The sequence below is a fragment of the Leptinotarsa decemlineata genome, unplaced genomic scaffold, assembly GCF_025532065.1.
Source record: "Leptinotarsa decemlineata unplaced genomic scaffold, Ldec_3_MD MMD2_tig00000218_RagTag_RagTag, whole genome shotgun sequence".
Lineage (NCBI taxonomy): Eukaryota > Metazoa > Arthropoda > Insecta > Coleoptera > Chrysomelidae > Leptinotarsa > Leptinotarsa decemlineata.
In genome coordinates this window covers 2,188,460-2,205,262 of record NW_027412545.1, presented here as the reverse complement: position 1 = coordinate 2,205,262, position 16,803 = coordinate 2,188,460, and the positions used below count along the sequence as shown (strand labels likewise).

General features: G+C 35.0%; 2 protein-coding genes across 3 annotated transcripts in view; one reads left to right on the top strand and one right to left on the bottom strand.

Annotated features, from left to right (window-relative positions):
• The first annotated feature begins 868 nt into the window (after positions 1-868).
• The window catches only part of LOC111508887 (uncharacterized), a 90,726-nt gene continuing 74,791 nt past the window's right edge, over positions 869-16,803 (top strand). The window contains exons 1-2 of one of the 2 annotated variants that reach the window (XM_074173248.1): positions 869-939; positions 7,192-7,256. In XM_074173248.1, coding sequence (XP_074029349.1) covers positions 884-939; positions 7,192-7,256 — 121 coding nt within the window. In that variant the 5' untranslated portion in view covers positions 869-883. Of the gene's footprint in view, positions 940-4,323; positions 4,347-7,191; positions 7,257-16,803 lie in introns of those variants that run through there. The other variant, XM_074173249.1, reaches the window with a different exon arrangement.
• The window catches only part of LOC111502823 (xanthine dehydrogenase rosy), a 52,210-nt gene continuing 42,909 nt past the window's right edge, over positions 7,503-16,803 (bottom strand). The window contains 3 exon segments of the mRNA XM_074173237.1: positions 7,503-7,667; positions 12,718-12,888; positions 14,904-15,127. Coding sequence (XP_074029338.1) covers positions 7,617-7,667; positions 12,718-12,888; positions 14,904-15,127 — 446 coding nt within the window. The 3' untranslated portion in view covers positions 7,503-7,616.

Here is a 16,803-nt window from a genome sequence, read left to right as displayed (position 1 = left end):
TTAACCATTTGATACACTCAACCCTCAAATTTATCATTATTCAAAAGTAACATTTTGGTTTTTTTTATTCGATCCAAAACATCCAGAAGAAGGTGCGAATAACTTTTGTCAGAAATGAAATGAAAAACGGACACTTTTGTATTGTTTCATTTCTGACAATTCTACACAGATTTCATAAACTCATCTGGCTTATCATTAGTACAAGTTCAACTGAATATTTATAAAAATTAATAAAATCGATAATATAAACATCGTAAAATTCTTAAATTTAACAGAAAATTTCTCAAAGAATTGCAATGCGCTAGATTGCAGCTATATTAAGAAAATCCTCTTTCAAATCTCGATATCAACAATGTACTTTTATTTATTTTTGAAGTATTATTTAATTACCGAATCAATACTAAAGTAATTGAATAAATGTTGATATATAATAAGATTAAAATTTAACTGATAGATTTTTCAATCCTATTGAAAGTCAATCAAAAAATTTCCGTCTTGTGGAGGTGACAGAATTATCAATCCACATTTTTGATTTGATATGTCCGGCATTTACCCAAGTCTCGTCAATAATACAGAGTAAATCTTTCGATTTTCATTCCTGTAGGATTTTATTTTTTTTAATACTCTATTCTTCATAGAACTATTTCACTAGTGTCTGAAAGCAAGCAATTTCTTCGTTTTTGATATTTAAAATGTAATGTTGTTAATATCTATACAATATACAGCGTGTTTGAAACTTGGCAAGTCTGGAGTGTCACATGTCTTTAAGTACCTTGTCAAGAGTAGGAAGTTCGTTTATAAAAAAATATTGATCACTATTCTTCTGATTGAATGTCTATAAAAGCATCCATCAAATCTACAATTTTGATTGGTTATTGGCAAAATGTATGGTTATTGCAGTGTTTCTCAAACTGTGCGCCGCGGCGCCGTGGGCCACGGGTGAGTCTCAAAGTACAATGTTTTACAACATAGATCATGGACGTAGAAAAATATTATTTTTCTACGTCCATGACATAGATAACTGAGAGTAAAGGTACCTATTAATAAAAATCCTCTGATAATATGATAATATCGGTTATTGCAAAATCAATCCGTTTAGACAGCCACATACCTACTTTTATTAATTAAATACCTAGTGTAGTCTTTACTTTTGGGGCGCCGCGATAACCTTCAAAAAACATAAGGGAGCCGTGAATTCGAAAAGTTTGAGAAACACTGGGTTATTGGTATATTCTCTGATAATTTTGTAGACTCTGCGACTACACACTTCTGTTTTATTTCTCATTTTGTTTACAATTTCATCTTTGAGTCATATTGTATTTTCTTGAGTATCATGCTCATACATGTTTAAAATCATTTTCTTGATTTTTATGTCAAAATGAAGACTCTGTAGACTCATCAGCTGTATCCGTTCTAGATATATTTGAGAATTCTGGATATATTCTCCAATATATCAAACCAATATTTAAACTTTACACTAAAAATATTGGAGGAGAAAACACACTGTTATTCTATACATATACTTAGAAAGTATTTAAATACAACTCAATATTCAAACTATAAGGTATGGTTTTTAAAAATACGTAATTTAAACCCAGCGGCGGCTCGTCAGAGGAGGCAAGGGAGGCTCAGCCTCCCCATAAAATTTGAGGCTATTCATCGCAATAAATTAAAAGACATTCTGTCTGTATCTGTAGAGTAGGGAGGGTGAGTGTAAGCCCACGCACTTAGGCCACATGTGACCCATTGTACATCCTCCCGAGGAGTTGTCCTCCTAGGTCGTCGTCCATCCTGTCATTTCCAGGAAGGTGGACAGGTCGCTGGGAGACATCTCCTTTATATCGGCAAGTGTAGGCCAAGACTCGCCGAACACACACTCTCTTATTGACGATAACTCCGGGCACTCGCACAGGACATGCCTGACAGTCTCATCTTCCTGTTCACACATCCTACATAGAGGTGTGTCCACTAGCCCCATATTATGTAGGTGTTTCCTTAGCTGACAGTGGCCAGTCAGAAATCCTACTGTAAGGCGTAGATTTTTCCTGGTCATCGCCAGATATTTCTTCGGCGCCAGCTTCCCAGGGTCGCCCAAGGTGATCCTGGCAAGATTACATCCTTTGATTTCATCCCATCTCTTTAAAGATTGAGCATGGGTGTAACATTTGACTAGTTCCGCAATTGTCGAAGTCATCAGGCCGTGGGTGCCGCTTGGTCCTAAAATTCTTAGTCCAGCCGCTTCCTTGGCTAAAGAGTCGGCAATGCGATTATTTTTACTCCTGTCGTGCCCTTTAACCCACCTCAGGATAATGTTATTATCTATCGAGGCTTTGGCGAAATCTTGGTGGCACTCTAGTGCTAGCCCTGAAGTAACACGGTGTCTGTTCAAGGCTAATAGTGCTTGTCTGCTATCAGTGCAGATTGTTATGTTTTTGCCAAAAATTCTTTTCTTGGTTATTTCTTTTGTGGCGATTGAGATACCAGCCAGTTCTGTTTGGACCACGCTGGTATTTCTTCCCATTCCCCACTTAATCCTTAGGCTTAGTGATCTGGAGTACACTCCACATCCTGAGCCTTCTTTGGTTTTTGAGCCATCTGTATAAATCCGTATTGCATTTGTAGCATCTGACTCTGTGTTCTGCTTAATTTGTATTTTGTAGGGTTTATTAAACACAAACCTGGGTTCAATTGCATCACTTGTTGCCGACATTGCTCATAAGCCACGTATGCTCTTTTTGCTCTACTCTGTAGATGAGAGTTCCATGTTAGCTTCTTGTCGAGGATAATACCAAGGTATTTCACCTCTTCAGAGAAGTTTAGTTCGCTTTTGAAGATTTCGGGAGGTTTTAAGCCCATTAAACTTATTTTCCTGGTTGAGAGACATTGACAAATAATTATGATTATTTTTTTCTAAAAATGCTTGGGTATGGTTACTTCACCATTAATTTTTAATATAAATACATAATATGCCCGAAAAAACACTATCACTCACTACGTAGTACGTACCACACTGTATCCTGCATCAACAAAACGCACCGCCTATGAACGAATAACTAATAAACTGTCAACCCGAAATAATAAATGTCATACGTTGCAAGGGAGCCAAGCCTTCGACCGCTTTAAAAAACACAGGCTCCACGAGACCGATCCAATCAGCGACATACGTCCTGGTTTGTGATTTCAGTTGCAGAAATTATAGCGTCAGAGGAGGCTTGCCTCCAGTTGGTCTCCGTTATGGTACGAATGCGTTTGTTTTTTATTTAATTATTCGGACGGGATACCGTGACGTACCGGGACTAAAAATTATTTCGGTAAATCGTTTTAGTGTTTCTTGATAATATTTGTTATTTGTGTATAAAACAGGCTGTATTATATTATAGCAGTGCTTTTTGGTAATATTTTTAATGTGTTTTTAAAGTGTTTTCTTTCAATTTCAAGGTGTTTTCAGGTTTTCATTTTTCGGTAAGTTTTTTTTTTATTCATTATGGATAAGTTGGACGAAATTAAAAAATCTGACGATATAGTCGATTGGTTGCTGACAAATAATTTTGAGTCTTTATCTTATGATAATAAATTTTACATTATTAAAACACTGGGAAGGCCTCAACTAAATTGGATTTCAATTATATCGTCAGATAATCGACAAAATCGAGGATTTAATATTAGTTGGTACGATAAATGCGATTGGATAACCGGCTCCATTAAACGAGAAAAACTTTTTTGTTGGCCCTGTGTTTTATTTTCCGTACAAACCGATTACCAAACGTGGTCTAAAATAGGATACTCCGATTTAAAAAATTTACCTCGTGTTATGGACAAATATGATTCACAATTTGGCACTTTTTTAAATGGTAGCGTTTTTTCGGGCACCTCAAAAACCATTCAAAATGAGCCTATTATAGACAGTGTGGCATGCATTATTAAGGAAAATATAAGCAACGAGATTGAAAGTGTGTTTTTTTTGCATGGGAAATTAATGGAAACTACCGATATTACCTGTACATCACAACTTTCAATCGTTTTTAGATATGTCAAAGACGGTAATGTGGTAGAACGTTTTATGGGTTTTCATGATGTTTCATCTGGGCCCACAGCTGACGATTATCCTTTTGCTGATCAAAAAAGAGTTAGGAAATTATACAGAAATTATATTGACGTTTAGGATGCTAAAAACTGCAGCCGCCTCAGAATTGGAAAAAATCTAAATCTATAAGCAGTTTTTCCTTCGATGATCTCTTTACTTCTAAAATTCCCTGACAGATGTCAAATGTGAAATATGTCAATGTTGTTGATTTACTTCTGAAACATTCGATGTAGTTAGATAATACTGCTTTGTGGATGACAAGGTATTCTCTGACATTAATCTGTTTTGCTAGTTCGCCACTATCCATATTCCTCTTCAAGACGGGTAGCCAAGTACTCAAGTACAATCCATTTCTAGGCTGTTCAATAAAGTTCTCTCCAGATATAAGAAAAAACACTGATTCCTTGAGTTAACGTCTCTTAGAGAATGTAAGAATGTTAGAGGATGTATCTTATGAATGCATTTTTTCCTCTGTTAGGTTTTGTATGTGTGGGTATAGATATCAGTGTATTTGTTGTTTGGTTAGAAATTCTAACAGATTCAAGATACTCACAAAGGAAATCCTTTGCATGGGTATACTTAGTTTCATTTTCTTGTTATTGGTTCGAAATCAATGGATACATTATGTGCTGCTGGTAATATGAAAATAAATAAATAAATTTATTAATTTCGTTAGAAATATTTCCGTAGATTGGATTATAACAGGGATACCGAGTTAAGTGTTTCAAATGAGTGAGAAAAAATATTAAAAATCCTGGGTGCAAGATATACAAGGCACCTCTGCCTATTGTTTTCAATAAAGAAGAAACTAATTGTGATGCACTGTTTGGGACCTTTGGTATAGTAATGAATATTACTGAAGTTTTTCCCAACACCAAACCGTTATTTTAACACCTTGGCACGTGTCGACGCGACGTGTTGAAATAACGGTTTGGTGTTGGGAAAAACCTCCAGTAATATTCGGAAGAGAAAGTAATACAAATCATGAAATTATGTTATACTTTCTTCTTCAATGAACAAATAATATATTTATTTTCAGCACATAGGGTACACTTAGGGGACATTCTTTGTATCTAGTAACTATACTATTTTTATTATTATATGCATTTACACACATCGGAAAAGTCTAGGGATATTTTTATAACATACTAAATATCATAAAAATAAATAAATGAGGTCGTTTAATTTCGATTAAATTGGTACACTCGACCACCCTGTAGATTTCTATGGGTTGAACAAAGCCTGCAAAAACGGTAACTAATCTTTTATCAAGTTTTTTACAAACTGTAGGTTTTCGTCTAAAATGAATAATCTGAAAGTGTCGAGTTTGTACATTCTATGCAGTTCTTGCTCAGCAATTAAACTGGAAATATTGTGCTTTAACATGGAACGCCGTCACTTACCATTGGCTGAGATGAATAGAGCTGTAGGGCTTCTTCAAGGTGTCATGCGACAAAATAATGTAGCTCTTCGTTTGGGGGTTTCCCAAAGTGTTATCAGTCGATTGTGGCGGCGTTTCCGTGAAACTGGCAGTCCAGCCGATCAACATCCAGGGCGAGGACGCGCTACAACTGCAGTTCAAGACCGATTTTTGGTCTTAACCGCAAGAAGACAACCGACAATCACAGCACCTGAGTTGGTTAACGTGTTGCAGCAGACGCACCAGGTAACCATTGGTTGTGATACTGTCAGAAATCGACTGCATGATGCAGATCTCTACAACAGAAGGCCACTTAGATGTCCACCTTTGTCGAGAGGCAATCGCGGTAGAAGATTAGAGTGGTGTCAAGAACATCAAAACTGGGATGCAAATGATTGGGCCACATTTTTGTTTACAGACGAATCCAGATTTGGATTTCATCCAGATTCTCGTCGAGTAAGACTGTGGAGACGACCTGGAAATAATGAACGTTTGAGACACTTCCAGGAAGTCCACACATACAGAGGTGGTACAGTAATGCTATGGGGCGGAATCATGATCGGCGGCAGAACCGATCTCGTTTTTCCAAATCGCTCCCTCACAGCTCGACAGTACCTCGACACCATTCTTCTACCTATCGTCCGTCCGTTTGCTGGTGCTGTTGGTAAAAACTTCCACCTAATGCACGATAATGCTCGTCCACATGTCGCGCGTCTAGTGACTGACTGGCTCACCAACGAAGGAGTTGATGTATTGCCATGGCCAGCACAATCACCGGACCTGAATCCTATCGAGCATGTGTGGGACATGCTTCAACGAAGAATTACTCCGCATATGGGGAACATTTACACAACGTTTCAATTGAGAGAGCTTTTAATCGCTGAATGGGCAAATGTACCTCAACAAGACATTGACAATCTCATTTTGTCGATGCACGATAGATGTAGGGCCGTAATAAACCAGCGTGGAGGCCATACTTTGTACTGATTCCAATTTTTTTTGTATTATGATTTTTTTTCGAGGTGCCAAAGAAGAGCCTAATTTTTTTTAGTTTTGCTCAGTATTTTTGACCATTTAATAAATTTTGTTGTAAGTTACATTCTTAATAATCACCCGTCAACTTTTTTTCCTAAAGCGATCTAAAAAAAATTATTGCCATTTTTAAAAATATCCCTAGACTTTTCCGATGTGTGTATGAGTTCTAAGACAATTCTTGAGTATTGAATACTTCAGCACTTTGAAAAGCTGTTTACTAGAATATCTGTAATAATTTTTACTGATCACCTACAAATATCCATTTTTGTGTGGTCTTTAAATGCCTCATGTATACATTTGTAGTTTCACCCCATTCTATGATATTATAAATTAAATGCTTTTGTACTAGCGCAAAGTACATTATTTTTAGGTAGGTATTCAATACCAAAATCTAATTTTTTTATGGCATCATCAATTTGAATATTCCATTTCAGATGATGTCAAACTAGATCCCTAAAAACTCAACTTTCTTATCGCATTTGTTGAGCATTGTCTTATCTTCATATTTGAACCCGATTTTGTGAATTGAGATAAGTTCGATTCGTAGCTTGTCAAGGGTAGATAAATGGGTTTTTTCATATTAATAGTAAGCAATTTACTCTACAGGAAATTCATTACTAGGAGAAATGATTTAATAATTGTTTTGTTTCAGACTGGAGCAGTTGCTGTACTTGAAGAATACAACGGTATCATCTGCGAATGCACTAATTTCGCCAGGTAAGTTAAAAATATCATCAATATACTGAATAAATTATGAGATATTTCTAAATGTTTCACTTATACATACGAAAACATTGGGTTTTAAAATTATAGTTATAGATATAGGCAGTATCATTTTTTGGATCTGGTTCCTAAAAATCATACATCCTCTTTTATCAAATAAGAAAAAATTAAAAAATTTTACCTTTTAATTTGTAGAAAAATTGAAATAGAAAAACTGTTTCTGGTTAAAATAAATACATATTCTTATCAGTTATTGGTTTAATTATCACCAGTGATTAATTATGTTATTAGTACATAGTTGAAAAAATTGTAACAGACATAAACTCGGTACATCTCTTGACAACTGAATTCCATTTATGCTTCGACATTCCATGGCGTGAAGCTTCCAGGCTCAGGATCAATCAACTGAAAATTTAAGTATAGTTGGTATATAAAAACACGGAACAAAAATATGGAATAATTATGAGTAGGTATAACAATTGACCTGTTGGATACTTATTTTAAACAGAAAGTGAAAGTTATTTACTTCTTTTGTTTACTACTACGCCCGAATTATCGTAAATTACTCCGGACAATGAGATGAACAAACTGACCAGCTCGAGCACAGCGATATGTTTTCTCTTATCAGAGTTAGGGGAGACCGAGTATAGTCTCAAGGGTTGGTTGTCACAGCAGCCATATTGGAAAATTGAATGAACGAAAGAGTTCATCGAACGCAATCGAAGGATCGGATGAGCAATACGCCAATCCTAACCTCACTTCAGTTTACTCTCATACTTTGTGACGGAAATACGTACATTTGTATTTTTCGGACGGCAAAAGTAAATTTTTGCACATTTGTGTCGAGTCTGGTAAGTATACTAGAACTTTCCGTAGATATATATTATTTCATGTATTTTTTATGTGACACATCTTGTTCATGATATCACTATTCGTTTTTATGAAAAAATATTTATTCAGAGTTATTTTAGGGGATTATGTTCTCTAATGTGTTTTGGGGCTGGTTGTCTTAACTTTACGGGGGCTATAGTAGTCACATGTGACAGCAACGCCATATATGTGTGCTGCATTTTTTGTTGGCTTTTGTCTGCTACATACAATTTTGTTTTTTTTTCAGAGCAAATCATAGAAATGTCATGGCAGAAGGAAGATTGGAAAAATACCTTCTTATGGCTTTAAGTATTTATTTCGGTTTGTCTTCCAAAGATATTGGAAAAATAGCGTTCGAGCTTACCGTTTCCAAAAAATTTGAAAATTCCGTTATTGGGAATTGAATAAGCTAGCTAGTCCCGATTGATTCACGTCATTTATGAGGAGACGCAGCGGCGGCTTTACCCATTGCGAGGCTAGGTTCCGGGCGGCAGGTCTTTGTGAGGTCCTTTGCCTCTCGTGTGATGCGAAAGTAGATTTGAACCAGACCGTCTGGTTGTTTGGTTTAGGTATTTGTCATGTCTAACGAAATGACGAGAAATACTATAGATATACAAATAAATAAAATTTGAGTTTTGAAATATTTTATTTTGAAAGATTTCAAAATTAGTAAATACAGAAATTAAAATTGATGTTTGCGGCTTTTCCGAAGACTGAAATCTTTAATTAAAGCACAATAATCTAATGAATGGGCTACGTCATTTTCGATTGAAAGAATAGCAAGGGCTGAAAGCCGTTCTTGTGTCATCGAATTCCGCAAATATGTTTTGATAATTTTAAGCCTCGAAAAACTCCTTTTAGCAGATGCAACTGTTACAGGTGTGGTGGCAATAATTCTCAGGTCTATTTCGATAGAAGAAATGCAACGATTGCAAGTCGTTGCATTTCTTCAAAAGTCCACTATCACTAATTGCCTTCAATCTTTGTATATTATACATGAAACCAAATATGCTCTCATGATGTTTAAGTGCCTCAAACCTAGGATGACAACTTGCGCGCACATTGTCGACAATTACATAAAAATAGTTTATTTTGAAATTCTCTTCTGCATTCAATTCTTGAGCTTCATCTTCTCCTTCATAATCAAAATGTTTTTTTTACTTCGTCTTCTGACTTCTTTGAACTGTCTGTCGATATAATTTTCTTCAGCTATTTCTCTCGCTGATACAAGGGATGACTAAAAACCATTTTTTCGATAATTATCGAGCCAATTTGTGAATGCGTCTAGGTGTTGTATAGCCACATCTAAGTGCATGTTTTCACTTTGCCACATTTTACTTATAACATTTATCTTTGTAAGAATGTCATACCATATGACAAGTGGAACTACAAATTCGTAGGTAGTTATTTCCTTTTCTATAGAATGGCATTCACTGACCAACTGACAATCTGTTGTATTTTCTGATAATTCCTTTGAAGCATCACATATATCACTTAGTTGATATTTAACGGCCTTCACCGAAGCTACCCTGCACTCTCATCTAGTTTCAGAAAGTGGTGTTAGCGATAACGATTTCACATGAGCATTTAAAATAGCCGGCAAACAAAGTGTACAACCTTTGTAGCAAAAGACAAAAAAGATTTTGCTTGGACACAAGACGATGCTGCATCTCCTAGGATGAGATTCCAGCTATGATTCGCACAAGGTAAAAAATAAGCAAGTGGGTTAATTTCAAGAATACGTTTTTGGACCCCACTTTTCTCACCACGCATATTGGCACCATTATCATATCCTTGGCCTCTGCAGTTTTTCAATGATATACCTAACTGTTCTAATTCTGTGATTATATAGTTAGTCAAACTCTCAGCTGTAGTTTTTTCGACAGCTAAGAAACCAATAAAATGTTCTTCAATTTCAGCTGTATTTGTATTAAAAAATCTTATAATAATTGAAGAATAATAGAGTAATAATTATTATTTATTATTTTTTTAACAATTTGAGTCTTCACGTGACTTGCCAAATATTGTATGAGGTCATTTTGAATATTTTTTCCAAGATAGTGATCATGAATCATCTTATCCTGTAATTGTTTCTGGTGAAGTCTCAAATCGTGATATTAACTTCACTGAATCTATAAAGTTGCTGCTTGTCTCACTCGAATCTGAGTCAGAAGTTAACTTTTCTCTACGACCCTTGAAGGCCAAATTGTGAGATGCTAAAAAATTTACGATTGCGAGTAATCGTTCTAAAGTATCTCTCCAACGTTGCCTTTCTTGTTCAATTTTCGACTGATGCAAGGAGTCAATAGTGGAACAGCTTTTTGAACCATTCTCTAAATTAATCCATTTCAACATTCTTTTCCTTGTGCTTTCCTCCTTCACTTGATCCAATCTTTGTATTTTCTATCCCGAATATTCTACACGGAAAGCAGTAAACGGCATTCTTTGTTTGTGAATAAATCATCCAGCGTTTGTCAAGCTTTTCACCGTTAACTAATATCTTATTATAATGATATTCGCTGAATCGCCGTTATCATTTACGGGAAATACATCAACTTCAACCCGGATTGGACCTTTTAATATAATCTCAGTTCGGTCTACATCAGTAATTGTTATGGGCCACAAACCGGGGTTATTTTGATGATTCAGATCTTCCATTCCAGCAGTCATAACTGTAGACATAGACTCGGGCTCAGATTCGGGTTCTTGACTGGAAAGCGTTGACGGCGACAATGATGTAGTTAATTCATCATCATCCTCGCTGTTTTTACTTGATGACGGCGGCGGCACCCATGATGATGTGGAAAGAATGCTGGACGAGGATTAGAGTCAGAGTCACTTTCAGTTAATGTTTGTTTTGTAGAGGTTTCTGTTTCTTGATAATCACTTTTTATATATTTATATAAAGATCCACGTAGATTTTCTTGTACCTGCTTTCTTTTCATAGCTCGTTTCCTTTTTGAACTACCTGACTCAAATTTTCTACCGGCATCACGACCACGCGAACTCTTTTCGTAAAACACTAGTTTCTAACTGTAAATGTCTTTTTGAATAATCAACAAGTTGTAACAAAATATATAATCTAAGGAACTCGATTACTTAAACTAACTAAGAGGAGGATATTATAACAACTAACTTTGTTTCCTACCAAACTGTTTCAAAGTGAACTATGGCAGGTATTGAAATTGGTAATTTAAGGGCCTAGGTAAGATTAGTTCTGGGAAATATTTTAAAACTCATATAAATATTAGTTTATATTACTACATAATGAATTTTAGATTTATGTTTTGAATTAATGAATTAGTTAACTAACTTTATTTTAATCTGTATTTTTTTAAATTTACTTGGGTTGCTGCGCGAGGCCCCGGGCGATTGCCCCGTTCGCCACCCCCTTAGGCCGCCTCTGAGGAGACGTCCTTGTCTATCATTTAGAAAATTACCAGCTTGACCCGAGCCACGAGTTTCAACCCAGATAATGTTAGAAGTTTTTTCGAAAACAGCTCTCACTTTGCTATTGAAGGAATGAACTTTGCAAAAAAAAGTGGCATAGTACTGACACCACATGGTACTCACCGCTTACAACCTTTGGCAGGTCAGTTTAGGAACCTTTGAAAAATACATTAACAACGCAATGGATCAGTGGATGGTGAATAATCGAGAAAAACAAATGACGATATATGAAATACAAAAAAAATATTGCAAAGGCTCTTGCATTAGCAGCAACTCCGTCAAATATTTTTGCGGTGTTGAAATACTGTGAAATTTGTCCATTCAATCAGGACATTTCAGGACAACGATTTTATACCACTGTCCATCACAGATAGACCACTAGTGACGATTACAAGCATTGCGGCCTGATGGACTTATAGTTTTGTTATTTAGTTTACCAGATGGACGTTATTCATTTGGAGCAAATATGTTTTTTTCTACGAATGAAACACTTTTTTCTCTTCTAGGATTCAATAAATTACGTTTATTATTCCACTTTCAATGAAAATATTCATTAGAATATTTTTTTATACCTCTCAATGAACTATGTGACTACCTATCCCAGATATTGTGACAACCATCCGGGGCACGGGGTTGAAAGTCACACTTTTTTTTTCCATAAGAATTGTTATTTTTCTTCTATAGATGATGTTAGAGAAAAAAAGAATATTTCTTTGCAAAATAGTATAAAAACACTATCTATTGGTATAAAAATATTCATCAGCCATAAGAATATCATGAGTTTTAACCCTAAAGACTTCGAGTTTTAATGGACATATATCGTAGGCTATTTACCGTCGACTTTTTGAAACATCAGCAGCCAATTATCTGCAAGGTCACATATTAGAAATACTGCAGAATATTACAGAAAGCTGTCACAACTACTATTCAAATATTATGGAAGCTTTAGAAATGAAATATGGACAACAATATTTGAAATAATATAACGTTATCAATAATCGTAAAATACCCTGCAACGGTACGAGGCAAATATCAAGAGATTGTTTGATTTTTGACTTATTCTCAGCAAACACCACAATAATGAACGATATTGTGGATTAGAGCGCTGGTCTTCTTCTTAATATTTCAAACTTACTCTAGATGTAATCTCATCTTGACAGGCCATCCTAATTTTTGCCGATGTAGCCGGTGCGTCCAATCTGAAGTGAGTTCCTTCGATATTATTTTCTTCGCGAGCTGCTTTGATAGCGTCTCTGATAGCAAATAATGCCGAACTTGCTAGAAAAAGGGGTGGTTCGCCAACTGCCTGAAATAACAAATCAATTTAGATGGAAACATTGCGCTAGAAGCAAGTGGCGGAAATTATTGTTTCTTCCCTAGGAAATGTGAATTGTCAAATTATAGAAAATAATTTGAAAGTAATAATTATTCATTGATGTCCGTATAAAACTGCCTGTTACGTTTTTTAAAGAGGATAGTTAAATACTCAGGCGAAAGAGAACACTTAAAGACTCGGGTGGAATAAATGATAATTGTATCTGATCTCTCATTTTGAACAAAGGAACCATAATGAAAAACTAATATGTATCTGTCTTTATAGAGAATAAATAATTATTGAAAAATACAATTTGCTGGCAGTGTCAGGAAGGTGTTTGCCAGCCGGACCCCCAAATTATTTTTGCTATAACCACTTTTCAATATTGGAACTAATAACGCTATTTTAAGAACATTGGGTAGCCTCCAAAAGAAATACACGAGTTTATTAGATGCGCAATTGCTCAGATAAAACATCAATAATTTCTTTGACAAGTTTAATAGAAATCTCGTCATATCATGTACTTTTTTATTAGGCGGTATTTTCACTTTTTTAATCTCTTCTCCTGTTACTGGTACGAAAAACATCGTTGATTTGACATTTGACATTGCATTATATTTCCGCTGCCTGAGATGCCACCATTGAATTGCCTCTTGATTTTCTTGTCTATAATAGGTGATGAGAGAATAAATATTTCGGAATGGAATCTCGAAATACAGTAGGTACATTAGGAATTCCTGCCGAAAAAAAGTACTTTTCCGGCTAATAAAGAGGTTAGTCTTTGCTAGGTATCTTGCATAAATGTCTGTCAGATATAATCCCATTTCCAGCGTGGTATTAGCCGAAGAAATAGTTGTTTTTCGACAGACATTTGCCAGAACCTATCGTGTAGGTACATTGTGAGAGATGAATATCTCGATATTCCCTTTCGAAATACGCATTTTCTTACAAGTCTGTATCTCTCCTCGATACAGACTCCAAACTCACATATACCTAGATAGGAATCTAGGTTTATGCATCATCGTATCCAACAACATGAAGTTGAAAATCAGAAGTTATTCTATACTCTGTCCATCTAAGCAACAGATTATCATACATAATGCACGTGATCTCCCAGACAAGGCTGCTTTTAAAGAGTCACACTAAGGAACGATCGTAGTTTTTTTTTCATAATATGCGGTTGGGTATAGGAAATTTTTTTAGGTGGAGTGTAGAGACACAAATTAGCAGTTTCTTCAGTCGTATCAGTACTTAACATTTTGAAAATTTTACACTTTAAAATACCGTACATGTATGTACACACTACAGGCGTTAAAACGTAATGACTACTCCGAAATTGTAACAATGAATTCCGCCAGCCGATTGCAGTTAAATCTGATTGGCCAGCGTGAGGAGGTTTGTTTATTTTACCCAATGGATGCAAATATGTGTGGTAATCATGCTTTGATCACGCATCTATCTTTGTTTAGGTTACTTTGTTTGTTGGATGGATATAGTTCAAGTTTCATATTCTTTTCATGTTATATTATAAATGGTAATGATTTCTATAATGGTTGACAAATATCCGAAAGTTTTTGCCACTTATAATTTATTACTGATCAAATTATTATGATTCAGTGGTTTACTTTTGGATTCATTCAAGTTTAGATGTAAGGCTGTTTTATGCAGTTCCACAATGTTCTACTTTTTATTACCATTTTTTCATTTTTTCCTAACATATCCCATTTTCAACAATCTTTTTAGATTGGTTGTTAATCAAGTTAATCATTTCTACTAGTGATAAAAAAGTAAGGTTGCCCAAGATTCGTCCGAATCCCTTGATAATGTAAATCAAAGTGTATTAGATACTCATGATGTTGAATAAACAGAGGCCTTGTAACCTTGTATATGAACCAAATCATAAATAGAGCACTAGTCTTGATCATATCACACACCAACAATACTCGTAAACTCTGCAGGAGATGATAATAATGACTTGATGAAGATAATAATATATAAATACTTACTTTTGATGAATATACAGCTCGCGGGTTAGAAACACCTTTTAAAAGCGAAACATTGAACTCAGCAGGAATATCAGAAAATCCAGGAAGTTTATACGTTCCCGGACCTCTGGTAAAAGTATCACCTTTAGGGGAGTAAACCATTTCTTCCAGAACAAATAGCCCGTAACCTTGGACAAATGCACCTTCAATTTGGCCAATATCGATTGCGGGATTCAAACTTTCTCCTGAAAAAAAACTGTGGTTATGAAGACAAAAACATTCTTATTTTACTGATTAAAATCTGGACTGGAAGGTGGTGGTCGAATGAAAGTACCAAACGTTTTGCCTGCTAATGCGTCAGACATCATCAATGTTATTTGCGTTGACCGTGAGAACGACGGTTATATCTCGAAGTATCAGCAACGACTGGCTATTCTAGTTTTACTTGAGTAGATAAATATATAATATAATAACGATTAACTTTCTCTAGGCCTTCAATGTGATATCTAAGGAAAATAATGAATATGCTCGCACTTCTTTGTGTATTAATTCTATTTATGCAATAGAATCACTCTCATTCAATTTGAGAATGCATATTGTAACAGTGTATTGTGTTTTTGTAGCTCCATATTCCAATAAATATTTATTTTACTGTGTCGGTGTACTCTTTTGATGCTCTATGATGTCGTTAAACAATTTTCGTCCAGTTTTGCTCTACGAATTCAAATTGAACCAAAGTGCTACCGAAATTGTCCGAAAAATTAACCATGCAGGCATTTGGCAATGATAGTTGGTTTGCGAAACTTTTTTCCGGAGATTTTAGCCTCGAAAATGAGCCCCGAAGTGGCTCAGAAAAATACAAATACTGCGTTTTTTCTGATTCATGCTAAGAATTGTACGTTGAAAGATTAGACCTCGTCAAATCTTAGTTCACACATGTTCACATTAGACAATTATTGATCGTGAAGGAGCGACAGCTGGTTTGGAGAAACCCTTTTCAAAACCCGTTTTCTTGAAATAACTTGCTTGAAACACATAAAATATGTATATCTTGAATGAGCTTGAAATAAATAACCGATTATTGCACTCAAGGCCATTTTCTATGTTGTGTATTTCGTTTATGGTGTGGTCAATAGGATTATTATCATAATTCTTAGATTTTCATAAACTACACCTCACGATTTGATCTCCACAAATATTTGTGGTATTTGTGAAGATCAAATCTTGAGGTGTAGTTTATGAAATTACTATAGATCTTCAATCGAGTAACGGCCAAATCAATCAGAAAAAAAAATCTTAGAATTAGGAAATGAATTAAGTAGATAGGTGGACCTCAAATTTCTTTTTGGAATATTGAAATGGACATTTCATAGAATTTTAGTTGAAAAAATTAAGTAGTTGTAGTTTGTATTTGAAAATTGAATCAGAATTTTCTTTTCTCCGCAAAACACTAAGATTGAGTATGAAATCGAAATTTTGTTTTTTCCATAGAACACTAAGATCTATATTTTCGAAAATATTAGTATTTTCAGGGATAATATCGATATTTATTTTCTAGAGTAACAATATGATTATCTAAAATGCGGCCTTTATCACAGCATGGCTCAAGTGTTCTGAAAATCGAAGTTGTTCTTAAAAAAACAACATCAGAACTTTTAGAATATTAATGATCATTGATCGATTATGTAGTTTCATATTTTTTTTGTAAAATCTAATAAAACAGAACTTTTCATTATTCAGTCTGCAGTCATGTAAAATTGTAAATTGAGGTCAGGTCATGAAAAGTCTCACGTAATATTTTACGAACAGTTGAGAAAGGAATTTCGGACAAATCTGATGTTGCTTGTAATAGTTTGTTTCCCTCGAAACCAAACTTAAGATGTAGATTCTTATATACGTTGAAACATACTCTCTGTGTTTC